Here is a 21130-nt window from a genome sequence, read left to right as displayed (position 1 = left end):
CTTGCCCTTGAGGAGGAATATTAAACGAGAAGTTTCACTTCAAAGACTCGTATTTTTCTAGGCTTATTAATTTCCTCTCCTCGTGATAGTCTTTCCTCTTCCTTGATAATCTTGAAAACCTTCTCGCTGCCAATCCTCTCCCCCCCTTTGCTCCTGCGCAGATGGTGGAGGCCCGCGCGGTGCGCAGCCGCAGAGCGCTCGGGGCGGTGCCGGTGAGGGGCGGGTGACGCAGCGGCCGTCGCTGCCATTTTAAGTTGTTTGTTCTCGCTTCTTTTCTCAAACGCGACTCTGCCCCGGACCCGGGAGGCGCCCGAGGCCGCCGCCGCTTCCGCAGCCATCGGTGGGGGGGGAACGAGGCTGTGCCACCGCGGACGCTCACCATCCGCTCCGGCTTTTCCCCCTCCGGGTCTCCTCGACCTTCTTTCCTGAGAACGGAACCCGACTGTGGGGGGAAGAAAGACTCAAGAGCAGATGCTTGAACTGAAATAACTTTATTTTGGGGGGTTTACTTCTCTGACAGACCCCTTAGCGCAGGGCTCCCTTTCCCTCCTTCCCTTCCCCCTCCGCCGCCAGTACCAATCTAACTCCCTCTCTTTCTCCTCGATTTTCCTCCTTTTCTTTTTCTCTCCCGGTCGCCGCTGCCCCCACGTCCTTCCCCTACGTCGCCGTCCAGGGCGCCGAGCCAGACTATGGGTCCCAGGTGGGGGCTGAGCGGCGGCAGCAGCGCGGGCGGCCCGGTCACAGTGCGCACTGCAGCGGGGATGGAGGGGCTCAGTTGGCTGGTGGTTTTCTCTTGACATGGCTCCTGCCCGTGCTGCGAGCAGCGCCCCCGCCGCCGCCTCCTCTTCCGCCGCCGCCACCGCTCCGCCCGCAGGCTAGAGGGCCCAAACCCCCGCCTGAGAGTCGGTCCGTGAGTCCCGGTCTCCGCGGGGACAGGGAGGGGATTTCCCCGTCACCCACCCCGCCCCAGCTGCCTTGATTCCAACCCCTGCCCCCTTGGGAAACTAACGACCCCACCCTAAACAATCCAAACTCTGGAAACATGGTCTGTTCAACTTGAGAGCTAGCTAATCCGGAATCCGGGAACTTAATTTTTCTTGGGGGTGGGTGGGCTTACTTTAAAAAGTAATATTAACACAACTATTTTCTTTTTTTCCCACTGATCCTTCCCATTTACCCACTCCCGCCTACTCTACCCGGGCGGGAATTGTTTCCACGATGAAATGAGTGAAAACCTGAGTGATCCTGTGTCTCCCGTGGTGCGAGTGAGTCGCTGCCGCTGAAGGCAAGGGGTGGGGGTGGGACCTGGGGGGTGGAAGGCAGGTGGTCCCCGGGCGTTGCCTGGGATTTGGGAGAAGAATCTGCCACCTTTGCCTCAGCAATGCTCACAAGAAGATAAATCACACTCCCTACCATCTTGAACAAGGGCAGATCCACAGGGAAGACTCCCTTGGGGAATGTAGGACTAGTTGCAGGGCTGGGAGTGTTGAGAACCCGGGCATTAATCAGATCTAACCACAGAGCCGGAATAATTATTAACACCGTATTATATACCCTCTTTTCCTCTGCCATAATGATTCTCCTTGGCAGCAGCATTAGCAGCCGCCTGAGGGTGAAAATGTGGGTGATGGGGAAGTTGGTAATGACTCCGCTGTTTTTTCTTATGGCTCCTTTGGGCAACAGCTGCCCGCCCCCAGTATACACTGTAGTTGATTGCAGGGAAACCCTGTACCTCTCCCCTTCCTTCTCTACCGATTTTGCACTTTTCTCTTTGCTCGCCACCAAGTGTAATCAATAACAAGCACTGACAATACATAGCAATAGTGAAATCTGAAATAACTAAGAATTAATTAGGTACTACGGCCATGGATCTGGCTGGGTAAAGTCCAATTGGATATTTCAGTTTCATTCACCTACCCTGTTTTAGTATTTTTTTTTTTTTAATTTTTTGTATTTGGAAAACAAGGATCACACTTTCCTCCTCCCTGTTCCTTTTCTAAAAAGGGGGAAAAATCCGGATGGATTTTATGGATTGGATTGGTGTCCGCTGTGTTTTGTTGCACACCTAAATCCTGATTATAGGCTTTTCATTTCCCCCCAAAGCCTTTAATTTGGCAGTTAAGCCAAATGTGTTTTCCAGAAAGTTAGTTCAAGTATTTTCTCCTTTCTTTCCTTCCTTCCTTTCCTTTTTCCCATCTGACCCCAAACATTATTGTCCAAACATGACAGGACAGCAGCTTTTGTTTCTTGACCCTGTAATATGACAGTCTGCTAATAGTGCCAGCGGGTGCAGTTTTGGGTTACAGTTGTGATTTTAGCTATTCAATCATATTAGCAGGAAAAAAATGACTTGTTTCTGTTGTACTTGAGTCTTAAGAAAAAGTGCCCATAGTTTAGTGACAATTTCCAAAGGCTTTAGTACCACCTGTATTTCAAAATGGGGGACCCAAACTCCCGGAAGAAACAAGCTCTGAACAGACTACGTGCTCAGCTTAGAAAGAAAAAAGAATCTCTAGCTGACCAGTTTGACTTCAAGATGTATATTGCCTTTGTATTCAAGGAGAAGGTAATTTAAAGTTCTTAATGTGAATTAGCACAAGTGATTTTTGTAAGTGTATATTAAGTTGATTGTTACTCTTAAATATGAATATTAGGTTAAAGAGTACTTGGGGGGGATCGGGCGTGGTGGCTCACGCCTGTAATCCTAACACTCTGGGAGGCCGAGGCAGGTGGATTGCTCGAGGTCAGGAGTTTGAGACCAGCCTGAGCAAGAGCGAGATAGAAATTAATTGGCCAACTAAAAATATATACAAAAAATTAGCCGGGCATGGTGGTGCATGCCTGTAGTCCCAGCTACTTGGGAGGCTGAGGCAGCAGGATTGCTTGAGCCCAGGAGTTTGAGGTTCCTGTGAGCTAGGCTGATGCCACGGCACTCACTCTAGCCTGGGCAACAAAGTGAGACTCTGTCTCCAAAAAAAAAGAGTAGTTGGGGGAAAAAGTCTGCCCTATACGCTTCGTTTTTCATCCTTTGGGTGGTTCTATGAATTGAGCATTTGCAGTGTAGTTATGAATGGAAGGCCCTTGAGTATTTTTTTGGTTTGGAAAGATTGTCAAAACCTTAGTAGATTCCAAATTTAGTTGACATGGGGTGAGCAACATTGTAGAACTTTATGCGGAATTACATAGGGAACTTTATAACTGAATGCAAAGATTAATGTAAACATAAATAGAATGTTTGAAAGTGTTAAATTAGAATCCAAGTGTTTGTATGGTAATATCAGCCTATTTTCTTCAACTCCATGATGTAGGTACCTTTTCTCATGGTACATTTAATTAAATAGAATATACGTTTATAGGAACAATTAAGTACTGACATGGTTAATTTGTGTTTAGAAGTGCAATGTTTAAAGATCCAAAATGACCTAAAGGATATTTTTTCTTACTCAGAATTAGTTCTGCAGTTAATTAGCAGCGAGTTTTGAGTAATCAAGGACATGATAAAAGCAGTATTTATTTACAACTTAAAATGGATAGTTTCTTAAATTATCAACAAGGCTATGTGACATGAGATTAAGTTATGAATATGAGGAAGTACTATTTGCACTTAGAATGTGGGTTAATTTCAAATCAGAAATATAATCTTAGTGTGGTATCAGTATTTGCAAGTTTTCCAGGTTGTTACCCCACTCTTAATGGTTATTTCTATTTAAGAACACTTTAGCTGCTTTGTAAAATAGTTTCAAAGTAATTTGTTTGAAATGATTGTCCCAAGATTGGGTTGTATCAAAGATTTATGTTCCCATTTTCTTTTTGTTTTTTTGAGACAGTCTTACTCCGGGCAAGAGTGACATGGCATCAGCATAGCTCACAGCAGTCTCAAACTCCTGGGCTCAAGCAATCCTTCTGCTTCAGCCTCCGAAGTAGTTGGGACTACAGGCATGCGCCACCATGCCTGGCTAATTATTTCTGTATATTTTTAGTTGTCAAATTAATTTCTTTCTATTTTTAGTAGAGACAGGGTCTCGCTCTTGCTCAGGCTGGTCTCCAACTCCTGAGCTCTGCCTCGACCTCCCAGAGTGCTAGTATTACAGGTGTGAGCCACTGTGCCCAGCGTCCATTTTCTTTTTCTTACTTTTTTTTGACAAGTTAACTCAAAATTGATTAGATTAGATTTAGTTGAAGGTATTATAATGTAGGCTTGCTAGATCCAAGATTGAAGTGTTGAGACTAGATCTTTGTATTTAATCTATAAATCACTCCTAATTGTACCATCTAGTTCTTTAAAACCTGTGAAAATCTGATTTTATTCTTTGAATGGACAGTGTTTGTGCAACTGTCCTGAGTAGTTCATGTTTTATACTTCATAATATTGGATTTTTAAAGCTAGGTTCATGGTGAGCATTTGCTCTTAACTAATTTTGAAACAATTTGGTGTACCTTTTAAAAAATACTTTCGAATGTTAACATTTGTGATTATATAATATCCAGGAAGAGTGATAGGAATTGATTCATTTAAGAAATAGTTAATTTTTCTGAATAGCTCTGTTGTTTTTAAAGTGGTGAAATTATTATTTAGCTGTATGTAGAACCAGTTAAATGAAGTTATATCAAGACTACATCACTGCTTTTTCCTTTCCCTTAAACTTTAGGGTATCTGGTGTTTGTTTCTTATAGTATTTAAGAAATACTATTATCTAAAATAAGTATGTTTAGGGGTAAGAACAGAAGGATCCACCTATCTGAAAATCTATGTTTTCAGTATAAAAATTACTTCAGTTAAGAATTTTGCAGAATTAGAATATAGGTACTTGACATTGTAATATGAATTGGGTGTTAAAAGACAGTGTGCTCCCAGTGAATTAATATACCATTTTGTTTTCTTTTAGAAGAAAAAGTCGGCACTTTTTGAAGTGTCTGAGGTTATACCAGTCATGACAAATAATTATGAAGACAATATCCTGAAAGGTGTGCGAGACTCCAGCTATTCCTTGGAAAGTTCCATAGAGCTTTTACAAAAGGATGTGGTACAGCTCCATGCTCCTAGATACCAGTCTATGAGAAGGGTAAGTTTGTTTTTTAAGTCTGAACTTGGCAAGTTGGCAAGTTTTTGTGGTTTAAGTTTGCATCCCCCCCCCCCCCCCCGTAGTTACTATGGTAATGAATCTCTGGAGATAAATTTGTCTTGTGCCATATTAATAACTGGGATCTTGCTTTAGAAACTTTAAACATGTACTATTAATAGGGTTGGGAAAATGTAGTTTTGCCCCATTCTTTATAGATAAAGTATATAGAGGGATTTCATCATTCAATGTTAGCTACTTGTGATAGCCAACTAGTTTTAATAACTTAAGTGCTGTGCATAGAATTGTTTTAAATTCCTAAAGTAGGTTTGTTTTTCAAAAATTGACTTCAAATAAAACTAGGATAGTTTTGCTTATGTGGAATTATGCTGATGGTGGTGTACATTATTATTGTGAATGCTTTATATTACTGTTCATTGAATTTTCCTTTTGGGGGAGAACTAAAATCATGCCCCTTTATAAATGAGAAACTTAAGAAGGTATTGCTGCCACCCTTCCAAACTGCAACACCCTTTCAAACTGCAAACAGTTAGTCTGGGCATACTTGAACAAGAGGAACCCCCCATCCCAATTATTTGGGGGTGGAGAGAGGCTGGAGATAACCTTGTACTGGTCTGGAAGAGCTTTTTTGGCCTTGGAAAATTAATATGCTGGCCACGATAATGAAGAAGAGGTCAAGAATGGAGAAAAGTAGTTTTCTGTCAACACATAAAAATAACATTTCATCTGTGATAAAAAGATACTGATTCAATTAGAAGTTCCAAGACACCTTTGTTCAATAGGTTCTGATTTTGAAGGGTGGAATAAGGTACAAGGTCAAACAACAGCAACAATCAGAGTTTTAGTTGGAGTTTTCACCATGCATCAATGAATCTAAGTCTTGGTGTAAGGAACATTGCACTGAGTGACTATATGTGACTCTGTATGATAAAAATTAAAATTAGGTCATGAGCTGTTCAGATTGTAGGCATTCCTATTACTGTTAGCTTTTAAAAATGATATTATAGTGGTCCTTTTATACTTGTAAAATGTTCCTATAGTCAAATCCTGTAATTTGTGACACTGCTTGTTATAGCTTTGTTTTACCTTTTTTTTTTTAATTTACATGCTTCCCAAATACAATGGTGATGTTTTTTTTTTTTAAGTATTTTTTTTTTCTTTTTGTCATCATTTTCTAGGATGTAATTGGCTGTACTCAGGAGATGGATTTCATTCTTTGGCCTCGGAATGATATTGAAAAAATTGTCTGTCTCCTGTTTTCTAGGTGGAAGGAATCTGATGAGCCCTTTAGGCCTGTTCAGGTATTCTAAAAATAAGTGTGATGACTACTTCAATAAGTAAAAACTCCTGGAATAGGGCCTAACTTGAACAATTCTTTGGCAATATGCTTTTTAATAGTTTTATTTCATGAGACCCACTTTTTCTTTTGAGTATTGTGATACAAGAGAATAAAATATTTGGATTATGGAATCACTTGACAGGAGATGGTTTTAACTGCCCAGTGTCTTTGAAATTACAACTAGATAAAATCTTTTAGGCTAGGCACGGTGGCTCACGCCTGTAATCCTAGCACTCTGGGAGGCTGAGGCGGGTGAATTGCTCGAGGTCAGGAGTTCGAAACCAGCCTCAGCAAGAGCGAGACCCCGTCTTTACCATAAATAGAAAGAAATTAATTGGCCAACTAATATATATAGAAAAAATTAGCCAGGCATGGTGGCGCATGCCTGTAGTCCCAGCTACTCGGGAGGCTGAGGCAGCAGGATCACTTGAGCCCAGGAGTTTGAGGTTGCTGTGAGCTAGGCTGACGCCAAGGCACTCACTCTAGCCTGGGCAACAAAGCAAGATTCTATCTCAAAAAAAAAAAAAATCTTCTAAAGCAGTCATTTTTTTTTGAGATAGGGTCTCACTCTGTTGCCTGGCTTGAGTGCAGTGGCATCATCATAGCTCACTGCAACTTCAAACTCCTGGGCTAAAGCAATCTTCCTGCCTCAGACTCCCATGAATAGTTGCTGGGCTACAGGCACATGCCACCACACCCGGCTAATTTTTTGTACTTTTTGTAGAGAGAAGGTCTTGCTCTTGCTCAGTCTTGTCTCAAACTCCTGGACTCAAGCAGTCCTCCCGCCTTGGCTTCCCAGAGTGCTAGGATTACAGGCGTGATCCACCACACCCGCCTACTTTTCCTTTTTTATCATATATATTTCCTTTTTCATTTATTGTAGATATCCTTAATTTTCTTACAGTGAATGTGCTGTTATTTACAATTAGAAAAAAATCACATTTAAGGATTCATTTTAAGTATACTAAACCAAATATTAGAAGGCTTATTTTAAGCTAGCTGTGCAGAACTATGAAAAGTATTTTTCATGTAAAAAATTTAGCATCTGTTCATTACTGTGGAATATCTTTGTGACATTTTGTATGTGATAAACTGTATAAGTTGGTATACTTCCCTGCCTCCATGGTCATGTGGCTATACATCAGCTCAAATAAATTGTCATTCCTTTTTCTAAGATCTGTTTGACAGTAATAAGTTCTAAAGATAATTCATAAGCTAAATGCAGGTAAAAGTAATAGACTTCCCTGATTTACAGTGGTTCAACTTAAGATTTTTTGACCTTACCATGATGTGAAAATGATAAGCATTCAATATTCTTGATTTATGATGAGACTACCTCTAGATAAACCCACTGTAATTGAAAATATCTTGAAGTTGAAAGTGCCTTTCAACTTACGGTGGGTTTATCTGGATATAACCACCAATATATCAATTGAATATAAAAGGAATGAAAACAGGAATAGAAAAGATGTGTTTGAAGTTCTCAGAGGAGGGCTTATGCTTTAACACTTACTGCTCTCCCAGAAGCATTGTTAGGATGTTTTTGGTGGTTTTTTACTTTAGAATTTCTCATTGTAATATGTAGGTCTACTTATCATGGTATGTTTTCAGATTTCTAATAACCTTTCTATCTGAGATCTTATTTGGAATAGTTGAGCTAAAATAGTCTTGTCTCAAGTACTATTCTTTGAAATCATGGCTAATGTTTATTGAGAGTTGATTGTGCTAGGCTTTCTCTGAAGTACTTTATATACGTTTAATATTAGTCCTTAAAATAACTAGGTAGATATGAGCCTCCTTTTATAGAGAAAGAAACTGAGCCAGTTAGAAAGTAGGTAAATAACAGGCCCAAGGTCATGGAGTTAAGTTCATGGCCAAGAAAAAAGCTTAAGGTTATGCTCTTAACTCTCTACCTTATACTATGAAAAGTTCTGTATATTAATTATAAAACCTTAAATTTTGGATGGAATATAAGTAGTAGGATATAGGTAATAACTTGTAATTTTATAATTTAATTGCAGTAAATAATATTTATTTCTCTGCAGTAATCTAAATTATATGAATATCCTGAAGGAGAGGCTTTAAATGTAAATGACTTAGTTTTTTCTTTCTCAAGGTAAATGAAAAAAGGAATGGTAAATTTTAACTTGCATACTTTTTTTAATGCTTGTATTTTATTTTTTATTTTTATTTCTTTTTTAGAGACAGAGTCTTGCTCTGTTGCCCAGATTGGAGTGGAGTGGCCTGATTATAGCTCACTGTAACCTTGAATTCATGGGCTCAAGTGATCTTCTGCCTTAGCCTCCCAAAGTGTGGGAATTACAGGCGTCAGCCACTATGCCCAGCCTTTTTTTTGTTTTGTTTTTTTGTTTTTTCCATCTTGCTATTTCCTACTATTTTTGACATAATAGTAATAAAAATTGTTTGAACCAAATGGAGTAACAATCATTTTTATAATTCACTATTATCTAAACATCAGATTAAGTCTAGGTTTCTTGGATCCACCATTAAGCCTTACCTTTTCACCTAGCATTTGGCCTCTCCCAATGCCCACAGACAATTTTGTGAGAGAATAGAGTTGATTTTCCTCATATTAAAAGATTGAAGGAATGTTCTGACTTGATAACAATTTTTGATAACTTTAAGAATTTTTTTAAAACAGCCTTGAGGCTAGCTGTGGAAAAATGCACATTAAAATACTTTTTAAAAAATTTCAGGCCGGGCTTGGTGGCTCACACCTGAAATCCTAGCACTCTGAGAGGCCGAGGCAGGTGGATTGTTGGAGGTCAGGAATTCAAAACCACTGAGCAAGAGCGAGACCCCGTCTCTACTATAAATACAAAGAAAATTAATTGGCCAACTAATACATATAGAAAAAATTAGCTGGGCATGGTGGCGCATGCCTGTAGTCCCAGCTACTTGGGAGGCTGAGGCAGGAGGATCGCTTGAGCCCAGGAGTTTGAGGTTACTGTGAGCTAGGCTGACGCCAGGGCACTCAATCTAGCCTGGGCAACAAAGTGAGACTTTGTCTCAAAAAAAAAAAAAAAATTTCAAAGAGGTTTATAGTTTATATGTCCTCAAAAGCTCATCTCTATGAGGAGTGGGACTCTATATTTCAATTGTGGAGCATTTACATTTCATGAAATTCTCTTAACTGTCCTATGAAATGGGTTAGAGCCTCATAGATGAAGAAGCTGAAGTTTAAAAAATTTGGATTATTTGCTTAAGGTTACATAACTAGTGAAATGTACAGTTAGGATTGGCATAAACAGATTTCTTTACAAGAGCCATAACAGTGTGCTTTAGAGTACTATCCAACTTTCTGCAATGAAGGAAATGTTCTATATCTCAAGAGATTGTTGAAAATGGTGGCCAGTAGGCCACATGTGACTACTGAGTATTTGAAATGTGGCTGGAGTTACTGAAGAACTGAATCTTAAATTGCATATAATTTTAATTAAATTTAAGTAGCTATTTGTGGCTGTTGACTACCATATTAGACAGCATACACGTATGCATATGTTTGCAGATGTTTCAGGTAGCGTAACATGTTTGTGGTTAAATATAAATGTTTATATTTTATGATTAGGCCAAATTTGAGTTTCATCACGGTGACTATGAAAAACAGTTTCTGCACGTACTGAGCCGCAAGGACAAGACTGGAATTGTTGTCAACAATCCTAACCAGTCAGTGTTTCTCTTCATTGACAGACAGCACTTGCAGGTAAGCATTATTTTGAAAACCATTTAAGGACTCATTTGAGATCTTATTGGTTAGTAAACTTTTTAAGAGACAGGACTGGGTCCTGTGGCTCATACCTGTAATCCCAGCACTTTGGGAGACCAAGGTGGGAGGATTGCTTGAGGCCAGGAGTTTCAGACAGCCTGGGCAACATAACAAAACCCTGTCTCTAAAAAAATAATAATAGAGGGGAGGTGGGAATGGGTATATACACACTTAATGGGTATGGTGCACACTGTCTCAGGGATGGACATGCTTGAAGCTCTGACTTGGGTGGGGCAAAGGCAATATATGTAACCTAAACATTTGTACCCCTGTAATATGCTGAAATAAAAGAAATTTAAAAATATAATAATGAGAAAAATTAGCTGGGTGTGGTGGCCTGAGCCTGTAGTACTAGCTACTTGGGAGGCTGAGACAGGAGGATTGCTTGTGTCCAGGAGTTCAAGTTCACAGCAGTGAGCTATGATCCCACCGCTGCACTCTGTCTAGGGTGACAGAGCAACACCCTGTTTCTACTAAAAAAACATAAATAAAAGTAAAAGAGATCGAGTCTCACTCTGTTGCCCAGGCTAGATGTGAACTCCTAGGTGTAAGCGATCCTCCTTCCTCAGCCTCCCAAGTAGATTGGACTACAGGCATGCCACCCCACACCTGGCAGGAAACTGTTTCTTATACAAGTTACTTAATTCTGTTATGCCCCCCACAACACTGTACAATTTTTGAAGTTGTTAAAGAAACAGATATGCTAGGCCTCACACTAGTACTGGGGTCCTCAGTCCATAGGCCACAAAAATTGTCTTCCTTGAAACTTAGGAAGGGGGTGGGGGCAGTGGTGGTGCACGGCAGGTGGAAGCTTCATCTGTATTTATAGCTGTTCCCCATTGCATCACTCCCATAGCCCCCACCCCTGGGAAAACTGTCTTCCAAGAGATCAGTCCCTGGTGCCAGAAAGGCTGAGGACTGCTGCTCTAGAACAATGGTTCCCAGCTTTCACATTGAAACTACCTGGTACCTGGGAGATTTTAAGTCATTCTGGTGAACAATGGTGAGAACTGCTCTAGAGAAACCTGTCTTGTAGTCAACAGATAAACAATGCCTGGGAACTTGTTAAAAATGTAGATGCTCAGGCCCTATTCCTGTCCTGTGTAATCAAAACCTGCATTTTAAACAAATTCCTCAGGTGATTTGTAATACATTAGAATTTGAGAAGCACTGGCCTAGACCTTTTAAATCAAAATCTAAAGGGATGAGGCACTTCTGTATTTAAAAGATCCAGATATACTTCAAGTAAGCATTTCTAAAGTAAGCAGCAGTCCAGGTATTCCAATTTAGTTTTCATTCTATAAGACATGCTTTATTTTCAGCACTGAATGTCATCACTTAGAATTTATAATAGCTTCTTAATTATAAGTTTATTAATCTCTAAAAATAACATCATCCTAATTTATTTACCATTTACTTAACAAATGAATGCCTGTATATTGCAAAGCACTTTACAGCAATGAACAAAATAGATAAAAATTTCTGCCTTCTTGAATTCACATTCCATCATGGGAGATCCAGCAGTAAAAATGTCTTTATAAATGATAAGTACTAGGCTGGGTGTGGTGGCTCACGCCTGTAATCCTAGCACTCTAGGAGGCCGAGGCAGGTGGATTGCTCGAGGTCTGGAGTTCAAAACCAGCCTGTGCAAGACCCCGTCTCTACTAACAAGAGAAAGAAATTAATTGACCAACAAAAAATATATATACAAAAAATTAGCCAGGGATGGTGGCACATGCCTGTAGTCCCAGCTACTCGGGAGGCTGAGGCAGTAGGATCACTTGAGCCCAGGAGATTGATTGAGGTTGCTGTGAGCTAGGCTGATGCCAGGGCATTCACTCTAGCTGGGGCAACAAAGTGAGACTCTGTTTCCAAAAAATGGTAAGTACTAAGAGAAAAAGAAACTTCGGTAGAGAGATAAAGACTATTAGATATTTAAATTCTTTTTTTTTTTTTTTTTTTTTTTTTTGAGACAGACTCTCACTCTGTTGCCCGGGCTAGAGTGCCGTGGCGTCAGCCTAGCTCACAGCAACCTCAAACTCCTGGGCTCACTCAAGCAATCCTTCTGCCTCAGCCTCCTGAGTAGCTGGGACTACAGGCATGTGCCACCATGCCTGGCTAATTTTATTTATTTATTTTTGAGACAGAGTCTCACTTTGTTGCCCACGCTACAGCGATGACGTGGCTGTCAGCCTAGCTCACAGCAACCTCAAAATTCCTGGGCTCAAGCAATCCTCCTGCCTCAGCCTTCGGAGTAGCTGGGACTACAGGCATGTGCCACCATGCCTCGCTAATTTTTTCTATATATATTAGTTGGCCAATTAATTTCTTTCTATTTATAGTAGAGACAGGGGTCTCGCTCTTGCTCAGGCTGGTTTCGAACTCCTGACCTTGAGCAATGTGCCCACCTCAGCCTCCTAGAGTGCTAGGATTATAGGCATGAGCCACTACGCCTGGCCAGGTGTTTGAATTCTTAAATGGTATCAACCGAACAGGCCTCATTGAGAAAGTGATTTAAGTAAAGACCTAAAGAATTTATTATGATAATAGTTACCATTCATTATAGACCATATGTTTAGTTAAGAAAGAAAATGCAAGATATTAAGAAAATGTAAAGACAAATCACACTAGAACTACTGCCTTATAGAAAGTTAAGTAATTATGGTATAGGCCAGGTGTGGATGGCTCACACCTGTAATCCTATCACTCTGGGAGGCCAGGCAGGCGGATCACTGAAGGTCAGGAGTTTGAAACCAGCCTGAGCAAGAGTGAGACCCAGTCTCTACTAAAAATAGAAAGAAATTAATTGGCCACCTAAACATATATAGAAAAAAATTAGCTGGGCATGGTGGTGCATGCCTGTAGTCCCAGCTGCTCGGGAGGCTGAGGCAGAAGGATTGCTTGAGCCCAAGGAGTTTGAGGTTGCTGTGAGCTAGGCTCATGCCACGGCACTCTAGCCGGGGCAACAGCGTGAGACTCTGTCTTAAAAAAAAAAAAAAAAGTAATTATGGTATAGGTACAAATAAAAGAACTGTGGGAATTACAGGAGAAAATTAATTTGGTGGAGGAATTTAATAAAACTAAATAGAAAACTATAACTTAGGTGGGATTTGGGGAGTGTGGGGTTTTTTGCAGTTTTTTCTTTAGCTCTTTTCTGGTAGATGTTTTTAAGTTAACTCTTATTTTTCTCTTATTTTTCTTTTTAATTCCCTGTAGTGTACTTCCATTTGAAGTATTTGTTGAGAAAATACTATATAGCAGGCACTTGTCCTTTTTTATCCAGTGTTAAAGGTTATTGACATATGGAATCCACAATACACATTTTTAGTCACAGAAGCTTTAATATGATGACTAGTATACTAGCATAGAGAAATTAGACTTCATTTTTTTGTGAATATACTATGAGATCATTAATACTATATGGAAATGACTAGTGACTGTGCTATATAAATAGTAAATCATGTCCTGTTTTGCATCAAGGACAGATCTTTTCTATGAGTTAAAAACAAACAGCTTGAATCCTTTTAATGAAAAGAAAATGTTAAGTTCATAAGCTAAATTAAGCTAAATTTGGGTTGTAGGTAGGGTGACCAGCACACACAGCTAATTTTTCTTTTTTTTTTTTTGCTGAGACAGGGTCTCACTCTTCTTGCTCAGGCAGGTCTGGAACTCCCGAGCTCAAGTGATCCTTCTGCTTTGGCCTCCCAGAGTGCTAGGATTACAGGCATGAGCCACTGTGCTTGGCCTCTCCAGTGCTTTTAGTCCTTCCTCCATTCAGGTTTTGCTGGAGATGCGTCACCATATTTGCATTGTAAAGAAGAATCAGGGCAGGCGAGGTGGGTCAATCCTGTATAGCACTCTGGAAGGCCGAGGGTAAGGATTGATTGAGGTCAGGAGTTCCAAACCAGCCTCAGCAACAGCGAGACCCTGTCTCTACTCAAAAAATAGAAAGAAATTAGCTGGACAACTAAAAATAGAAAAAAATTAGCCAGGTGTGTTGGCGCATGCCTGTAGTCCCAGCTACTCAAGAGGCTGAGGCAGGAGGATCGCTTGAGCCCAGGAGTTTGAAGTTGCTGTGAGCTAGGCTGACACCACGGCACTCTAGCCCAGGCAACAGAGTGAGACTCTTTTTCAAAAAAAAAAAAAAGACTCAACTGCCACTAGTTTATGGGGGAATTGATATGATAGTAGCTAACACATATAGTGTGTTATGTATCAGGCTCTATACTAAGAGCTTTACATGTATGAACTTGTTTAATTCTTGGGGGAATTGATACAATAGTGGCTAACGTGTAGTATGTTCGTGATTCAGGCTTTATACTAAGCTTTACATGTTATGAACTTGTTTATCTTCATAACAGTCCTATGAGGTGTAGGTATTTACTGTTCCCACTTTATAGCTAAGGAAATAAATTAACTAACTTGATCAAAATCACCTAATAGAGTTTTTGTGCTTTTGTCATAATATAAGATTTATATGATAATGATAATTTTAGATGGGCAGGTGTTTTAGAAAGACAAACTTGGAGTTGGTGGGTTCTAATATATATAGATGCAGCACTTGCTGGCTCTTATTTGGGCACATAACTTCTATGAGCATATTCTTTCTGTTAAATTGAGCAAATGAGAGTCATAAGGTGTTTGTGACATTTAATATGAAGTAATACATGTACATATGTGTGGGTACATATGTCGTGGCATTTTAAATAAACTAATGTGTGTGTATATATATATATAGACTACTTCAGACATCAACAAAGTCAAAGTCTTTTGCCTTTTAGAGGTGCTGTAGTGAAAAGGTCTGGTCTGGTTCAGATTCCATCTCACATTCACTAGCAGTAGTTTTAGTTTGTGAAAGCATCTAGCACATGCTATTCATAGGTTAGCTGTTCAAATGGTAACTACTAATAAATGATACTTAGTGTTTAATTTACCTGGTAATACTTTGGCTTTCTAATCTCTTACGCCAGGAAATGCTTAATCTTTACCTATTTTTAATCCTTCCCATAGCTTCTCTCACCAAATAAGCTTTCTGTCTTATGTATATAAATAGGTCTTCAAACCTCTACTCAAGTTTGTCCCATTAAATGCCTTTACCTCTAATTTCTTTTTTTTTTTTTTTTTTTTTTGAGACAGAGTCTCACTTTGTTGCCTAGGCTAGAGTGAGTGCCGTGGCGTCAGCCTAGCTCACAGCAACCTCAGACTCCTGGGCTCAAGCGATCCTTCTGTCTCAGCCTCCCAAGTAGCTGGGACTACAGGCATGCGCCACCATGCCCGGCTAATTTTTTTTTTTTTTCTATATATATTAGTTGGCCAATTAATTTCTTTCTATTTATAGTAGAGACGGGGTCTCGCTCTTGCTCAGGCTGGTTTTGAACTCCCGACCTCGAGCAATCCGCCCGCCTCGGCCTCCCAGAGAGCTAGGATTACAGGCGTGAGCCACCGCGCCCGGCCTACCTCTAATTTCTTTTAGCAAGTAAATCTCTGTTTAGCTCCCTTAATTTCTTATCTTTTTTTTTTTTTTTTTTTTTTGGAGACAGAGTCTCACTTTGTTGCTCAAGCTAGAGTGAGTGCTGTGGCGTCAGCCTGGCTCACAGCAACCTCAAACTCCTGGGCTCAAGCGATCCTGCTGCCTCAGCCTCCTGAGTAGCTGGGACTACAGGCATGTGCCACCATGCCCGGCTAATTTTTTGTGTATATATATTAGTTGGCCAATTAATTTCTTTCTATTTATAGTAGAGACGGGGTCTTACTTTTGCTTGCTCAGGCTGGTTTCAAACTCCTGACCTCAAGCAATCTGCCTGCCTCAGCCTCCCAGAGTGCTAGGATTACAGGCATGAGCCACTGCGCCCGGCCTTAATTTCTTATCTTTTAATTCTGTAGAAATTCTCTAAACATTTATTTAATTTACAGTCATTTTTTACTCTATTTTTTTTGTTTTTTGTATAGTAAGGTTCTGTCTTTCTAACTAGACTATGGGTAGGAACCATACTTTATCCTTTACTCTGTTTGTTTGTTACTGTGCCCATAGGTGCTTAATAAATTGTGGGAGAGATTGACTTTATGTGACAGTTATGTTATGTTGAAGTCTTATTAAGAATATTAAAATTTTTTCTCTTCTAGACTCCAAAAAACAAAGCTACAATCTTCAAGTTATGCAGCATCTGCCTCTACCTGCCACAGGAACAGCTCACCCACTGGGCAGTTGGCACCATAGAGGATCACCTCCGTCCTTATATGCCAGAATAGAGTGCTGACCAGCAAAATGGAGAAGATCAGAGAATGCAGCAGCGATTTTTTTCTTATTTTTTCTTACCACTTTATTCTTTCAGAGTTTAAAGAAAATGGACTCATGCACAGAACACTATGCATTTTGAAACTTGTTCATCCTGGATTTTTTTTTTAATCATTTGTATCTCAGAACTTAAAAAAAAAATTAGATGTCTTCTGCACGGACTGTGTGAAAGAAGATGCTTTGCATATTTGCTGCACTGCATCAGCATCTTACTAAAAATGTGAAATGAAAGGACTATTGTACACTGAAATGCTTAAATGTATTTGAAAGCACAAGGTGATACTCATTTTTGATGGTCTTCCCATTTGTGCTGGTTTTTTGCCTCTTTGACATCTGTCATCAGTATTTAGAGGGTGAGAAGTGAATGTAACAGGTATAAATAACATTTTCAAAAACTTAATAGCTTTGCTATAATCACCGTTGTTCCAGAGCACTGTCAGATTCATTCTGATAACCAGAAGTGGTTGTTTAAAAAAGAAATTACAACCATGGGAAAGAAATCTTAAATGAAAAAAGCATCTCATTGTAGGCATTCTTGCCTCATGTTTTACTGGGCCATGTTTGTTTCCTGGTACTCATAAATACATGTATTTTCTTTCCAGATCTCTTTCCCCAAGTTGCTGTTGTAAGAGTATTCTGCTGAGTGTGGATGCAGTTATACACATTAAAGCAGATCTGGAGTCTGAAGTAGCTAAAGCAGCTATAAAACTGAGAAATACATTCATAGCTGCAGAAACCATGATAGATAGAGGACTTTCCTTTTTGGTTTTTGTTTTGCTTTTGGGTTTTAAAAAGAGATTTTTATTACAAAGAAAAAAAATCCAGTGAATTGTGCAGAAATACTGGTTTCTACACTTCCTAAAGAAAAACTTAGAGGGTTTTTTGGAGTAGAAAAAAGTTATAAAAGTTGGAATATTAAATTGTAAAAATAACCATTGAGTGTCAAAGTTCTAAAAGCAGAACACATTTTGTGCAATGAACATAAGGAAAGACTACTGTATAGTTTTGGTTTTTTTTTCTTTTAAATGAAGAAAAGCTTTGCTTAAGGGTTGCATACTTTTATTGGAGTAAATCTGAATGATCCTACTCCTTTGGAGTAAAACTAGTGCTTACTGGTTTCCAATTGTATTTAGCTTCTGGTTGGAATTTGAAAAATGAAAACCTAAATAAAATAGGTGAAAGTTCCCTGACTTTTCAGGTGAATACACAAAGCTTGAAGTGGTAACTTTTTTCCCCAAGTCGTTGGTAGATATTACTGGTCACCTTAGGGGATTATTTTATAATCCATGGCTAAAGAGTACATTCAGAAGGAAAAAAGCTGGCAGTTGAGTTTGTAACTTCAGCAATATGAATCACAGACATTTTGTCAGCTTTCAACAACAGCGTAGCTTTATGCCCTGCTTCATGAAAAATAAGAAATACCATTCTTAATTTCAAAATGCTTTCACATGTTCTCTGATGTGCTAAAAATTAGAATCCATTTTAAATAACACTTTGAATGTTTATTATGGCCAGGTACTCTCCTAAGCTTCTAACTTGATCTAACAACCTTGAGTGGAAATAGATAACAGAGGTTAAAGTAACTTGCCCGAATCATAAGTAGTGGAGGATTTAAAACCAGGCTGTCTGGCTCTGGAGCCCAAGCTCTTAACTATTTTATTAATATTGAGTTATGTTCATTAAATTAGGTATTTCAGCAGCCAATGGTTTTAAGTTTTATTTTGGAATAATTTAGAAAAATTGCCAAAGTTTCTGTTATAAACTTTACCTCTACATTTAGTTTATCATTTTGCCACATTTTTCTTTTATGTATATTTATACATATTTTCTGAACCATTTGAGAGTTGCATATGTGATTCCTTACCCCTTACAACTTCTGTATATATGTTCCAAGCACAAGAATATTTTATGTAACTAAAGTTATCAAACACTGGGAATGTAACATTAATATACATATCTTCCTTATTCCAGTTTTGTCAACTGTCTCAATATTCTTGGTAGTGTTTTTTTAAATCCCCCTATAGTATAGGATCACTGTATTTAGTAGTCATGTCCCTAGTCTCATTGATTGATTGACAGAGTCTCAGTTGCCTAGGCTAGAGTATAGTGGCATCAGCAAAGCTCACTGCAACCTCAAACTCCTGGGCTCAAATGATCCTTCTCCTTTAGCCTCCCAAGTAGCTGTGACCACAGGTGTGTGCTAAGATGCCTGGCTATTTTTTTATTTTTAGTAGAGACGAGGTCCTGCTCCTGCTCAGGCTGTTCTGGAACTCCTGAGCTCAAGCAGTCTTCCCACCTTGGCCTCCCAGAGTGCTAGGATTACAGACATGAGCCACCTCACCTAGCCCCTAGTCTTCTTTAATCTGAAATAGTTCCTTAGCCTGTTTCATGGCCTCCACGTTTTGAGGTACAGGGTAGTTTTTCATGTAAACTCATTTTGCATTTGAATTGTATTTGTTCATAATTAGATTAACATTATGCCCTTAATATCCAGATGCATACTCCATCTGCTCTTTGTAGATGTTAATTTTTGATAGCCTGGTCAAAGTGTTATCCTGTTTTCTGCACTGTGTAAAGGACTTATTAGCAGTCTGTGGGGAATAGTATGCCAATATCCTTTATCAAGAGTTCCATTGCTGATTCTTTCCACACCCATCTTTTAACTATAAGGGTTGTATAATAGTGATTTTCCAAATCTGTGCCTCCCTCCACATCTTACAGTGTTCATTCTAAGGAAGAGTCTGTTTGTCTGCTATGTTACCTAAACACTATGGACTGAAAGATTTTTTTTTCTCTCCCTAGTGCATGTTGTATGTCTTCAACAATTTTGGGGGGCATTTTGTAACTTTTCTCTCCCAGCTTTCAGCCCTGGAATCAGCTATTTATCCAAGGAATTCATTTTAGTGGGAAATACTAGAAATCAAGGTCTTGTGTCTCCTGTATGCTCACTGCTACTAGAGTGTCTGCTTCTGTCCTTTCAGTTGATAGATCAGCATGCATTCTAATACAGGCGAAGGATAACCAACCTTTAACTGTTGTATTTATAAATTTATTTAGAGCTGCTTTGTTTCTTTTCAGTCTTTAGTAATGCAGTGTTCACTAAGACTCCCTGACGTAAAAGTCAAATGTTAAAGAGTGCCATGGTTGGCCAGTCAGTGTGGCTCACACCTGTAATCCTAGCACTCTGGGAGGCCAAGGTGGGAGAAGCGCTCAAGGTCAGGAGTTCGAAACCAGCCTGAGCAAGAGTGAGACCCCCGTCTCTACTAAAAATAGAAAGAAATTAATTGGCCAACTAAAAATATATAGAAAAAAATTAGCTGGGCATGGTGGCATATGCCGGTAGTTCCAGTTACTCCGGAGCCTGAGGCAGAAGGATTGCTTGAGCCCAGGAGTTTGAGGTTGCTGTGAGCTGGGCTGATGCCATGGCACTCTAGCCCAGGCAAGAGAGTGAGACTCTCTTGCCTTGGGGGGGGGGGGGAGGTGCTATAGTCAACAGAAGTTTGAGACCTTTGAGAAATGGGCTAAATCATTTGTGAACTTGGTCTTTTCAATACCATGGACAGAAATATTCAAGATCTGCATGGTTCTATTGTAGGTACTAGAAAAGGGGATAATAGTATGCTTTTTCCCCCTTTATTTTTTTATTTTATTTTTATTTTTTGGAGACAGAGTCTTACTCTTGTCCAGGCTAGAGTGGCGTCAGCCTAGCTCACAGCAACCTCAAACTCCTGGGCTCAAGCAATCCTACTGCCTCAGTGGGACTACAGGCATGCCCCACCATGCCCGGCTAATTTTTTCTATATATTTTTAGTTGGCCAATTAATTTCTTACTTTTTTTTTAGTAGAGACAGGGTCTTGCTCTTGCTCAGGCTGGTCTCCAACTCCTGAGTTCAAAGGATCCGCCCACTTCGGTCTCCCAGAGTGCTAGAATTACAGGCGTGAGCTACCACACCCAGTCCTTTTGCCCCCTTTAAAAGATACTAGTTCTATAAGTTATCAGAGAGAAGCATTTGGGCCATTTTGTGTATCATTATGTGATTTGCATCAAACTTTCTTGACTATTTTAGACTTATGTGGTTCAATATATTTTATTTCCCACTGTGGGCCATGGTTCATCTATTTTGAAGTTCCATAATCTTAAAAAAGGAAATGGAAGTGTGACATGGCATTTCCCATTAGATCTGAGAAGGACCTAAAATTCATCAAGCATTGGCCATTTTTATAGTCTGAATACTTGTGTGCCCCTCATTCATATGTTGAAATCCTAACCCCCCAGAGTGACTATATTAGTAGGGTGGGTGGGTCGGTCTTTGGGAGGTGATTAGATCATGATGGCAGTCATGAGTGGGATTTGAGCCCTTTTCAAAGAGAATATAAAGAACTGTCTTACCCCTTTCATCATGTGAGGACACAGCAAGAAGTCATCATCTATGAACCAGGAAGTGGGCCCTCACCAGACAGGATCTGCTGGAGCCTTGACCTAAGTCAGAGAAGTTCCAGCCTCCAGAATCATGAGAAGTTTCTGTTTATAAGCTACCCAGTCTTAGTATTTTGCTATAGGAACCCCAATGAAGACAACCATTAATTCATATTTCTCTTTTAGCTCAATATTGGATTGAGTTTTAAGG

General features: G+C 39.7%; 1 protein-coding gene across 2 annotated transcripts; it reads left to right on the top strand.

Moving 5' to 3' along the window:
• Positions 1-271: 271 nt before the first annotated feature.
• C15H6orf62 (chromosome 15 C6orf62 homolog) lies at positions 272-17713 on the top strand. Of its 2 annotated transcripts, none has more exons than XM_012741356.3 (5): positions 272-1265; positions 4887-5063; positions 6260-6382; positions 10010-10144; positions 16331-17713. In XM_012741356.3, the coding sequence occupies exons 1-5, from the start codon at positions 1224-1226 to the stop codon at positions 16454-16456; spliced, it is 603 nt and encodes a 200-aa protein (XP_012596810.1). In that variant the 5' UTR covers positions 272-1223; the 3' UTR covers positions 16457-17713. The 2 variants fall into 2 exon arrangements, with proteins under 2 accessions (XP_012596810.1, XP_012596809.1); XM_012741355.3 differs by lacking the exon at positions 272-1265 and adding an exon at positions 1795-2566.
• Positions 17714-21130: the final 3417 nt, after the last annotated feature.

This window comes from Microcebus murinus, chromosome 15 (assembly GCF_040939455.1).
Source record: "Microcebus murinus isolate Inina chromosome 15, M.murinus_Inina_mat1.0, whole genome shotgun sequence".
Taxonomy (NCBI): domain Eukaryota; kingdom Metazoa; phylum Chordata; class Mammalia; order Primates; family Cheirogaleidae; genus Microcebus; species Microcebus murinus.
The sequence above is the reverse complement of the archived record's forward strand: the minus strand, read 5'-3'. Positions and strand labels throughout refer to the sequence as shown.

Bases quoted from the DNA above. Each gene is read 5' to 3' on its own strand.
- C15H6orf62 (XM_012741355.3), top strand. From the start codon at position 2,438: ATGGGGGACCCAAACTCCCGGAAGAAACAAGCTCTGAACAGACTACGT. The intron at 5,064-6,259 runs GTAAGTTTGTTT...ATCATTTTCTAG, and splicing joins GATACCAGTCTATGAGAAGG to GATGTAATTGGCTGTACTCA. The intron at 10,145-16,330 runs GTAAGCATTATT...TTTCTCTTCTAG, and splicing joins TTGACAGACAGCACTTGCAG to ACTCCAAAAAACAAAGCTAC.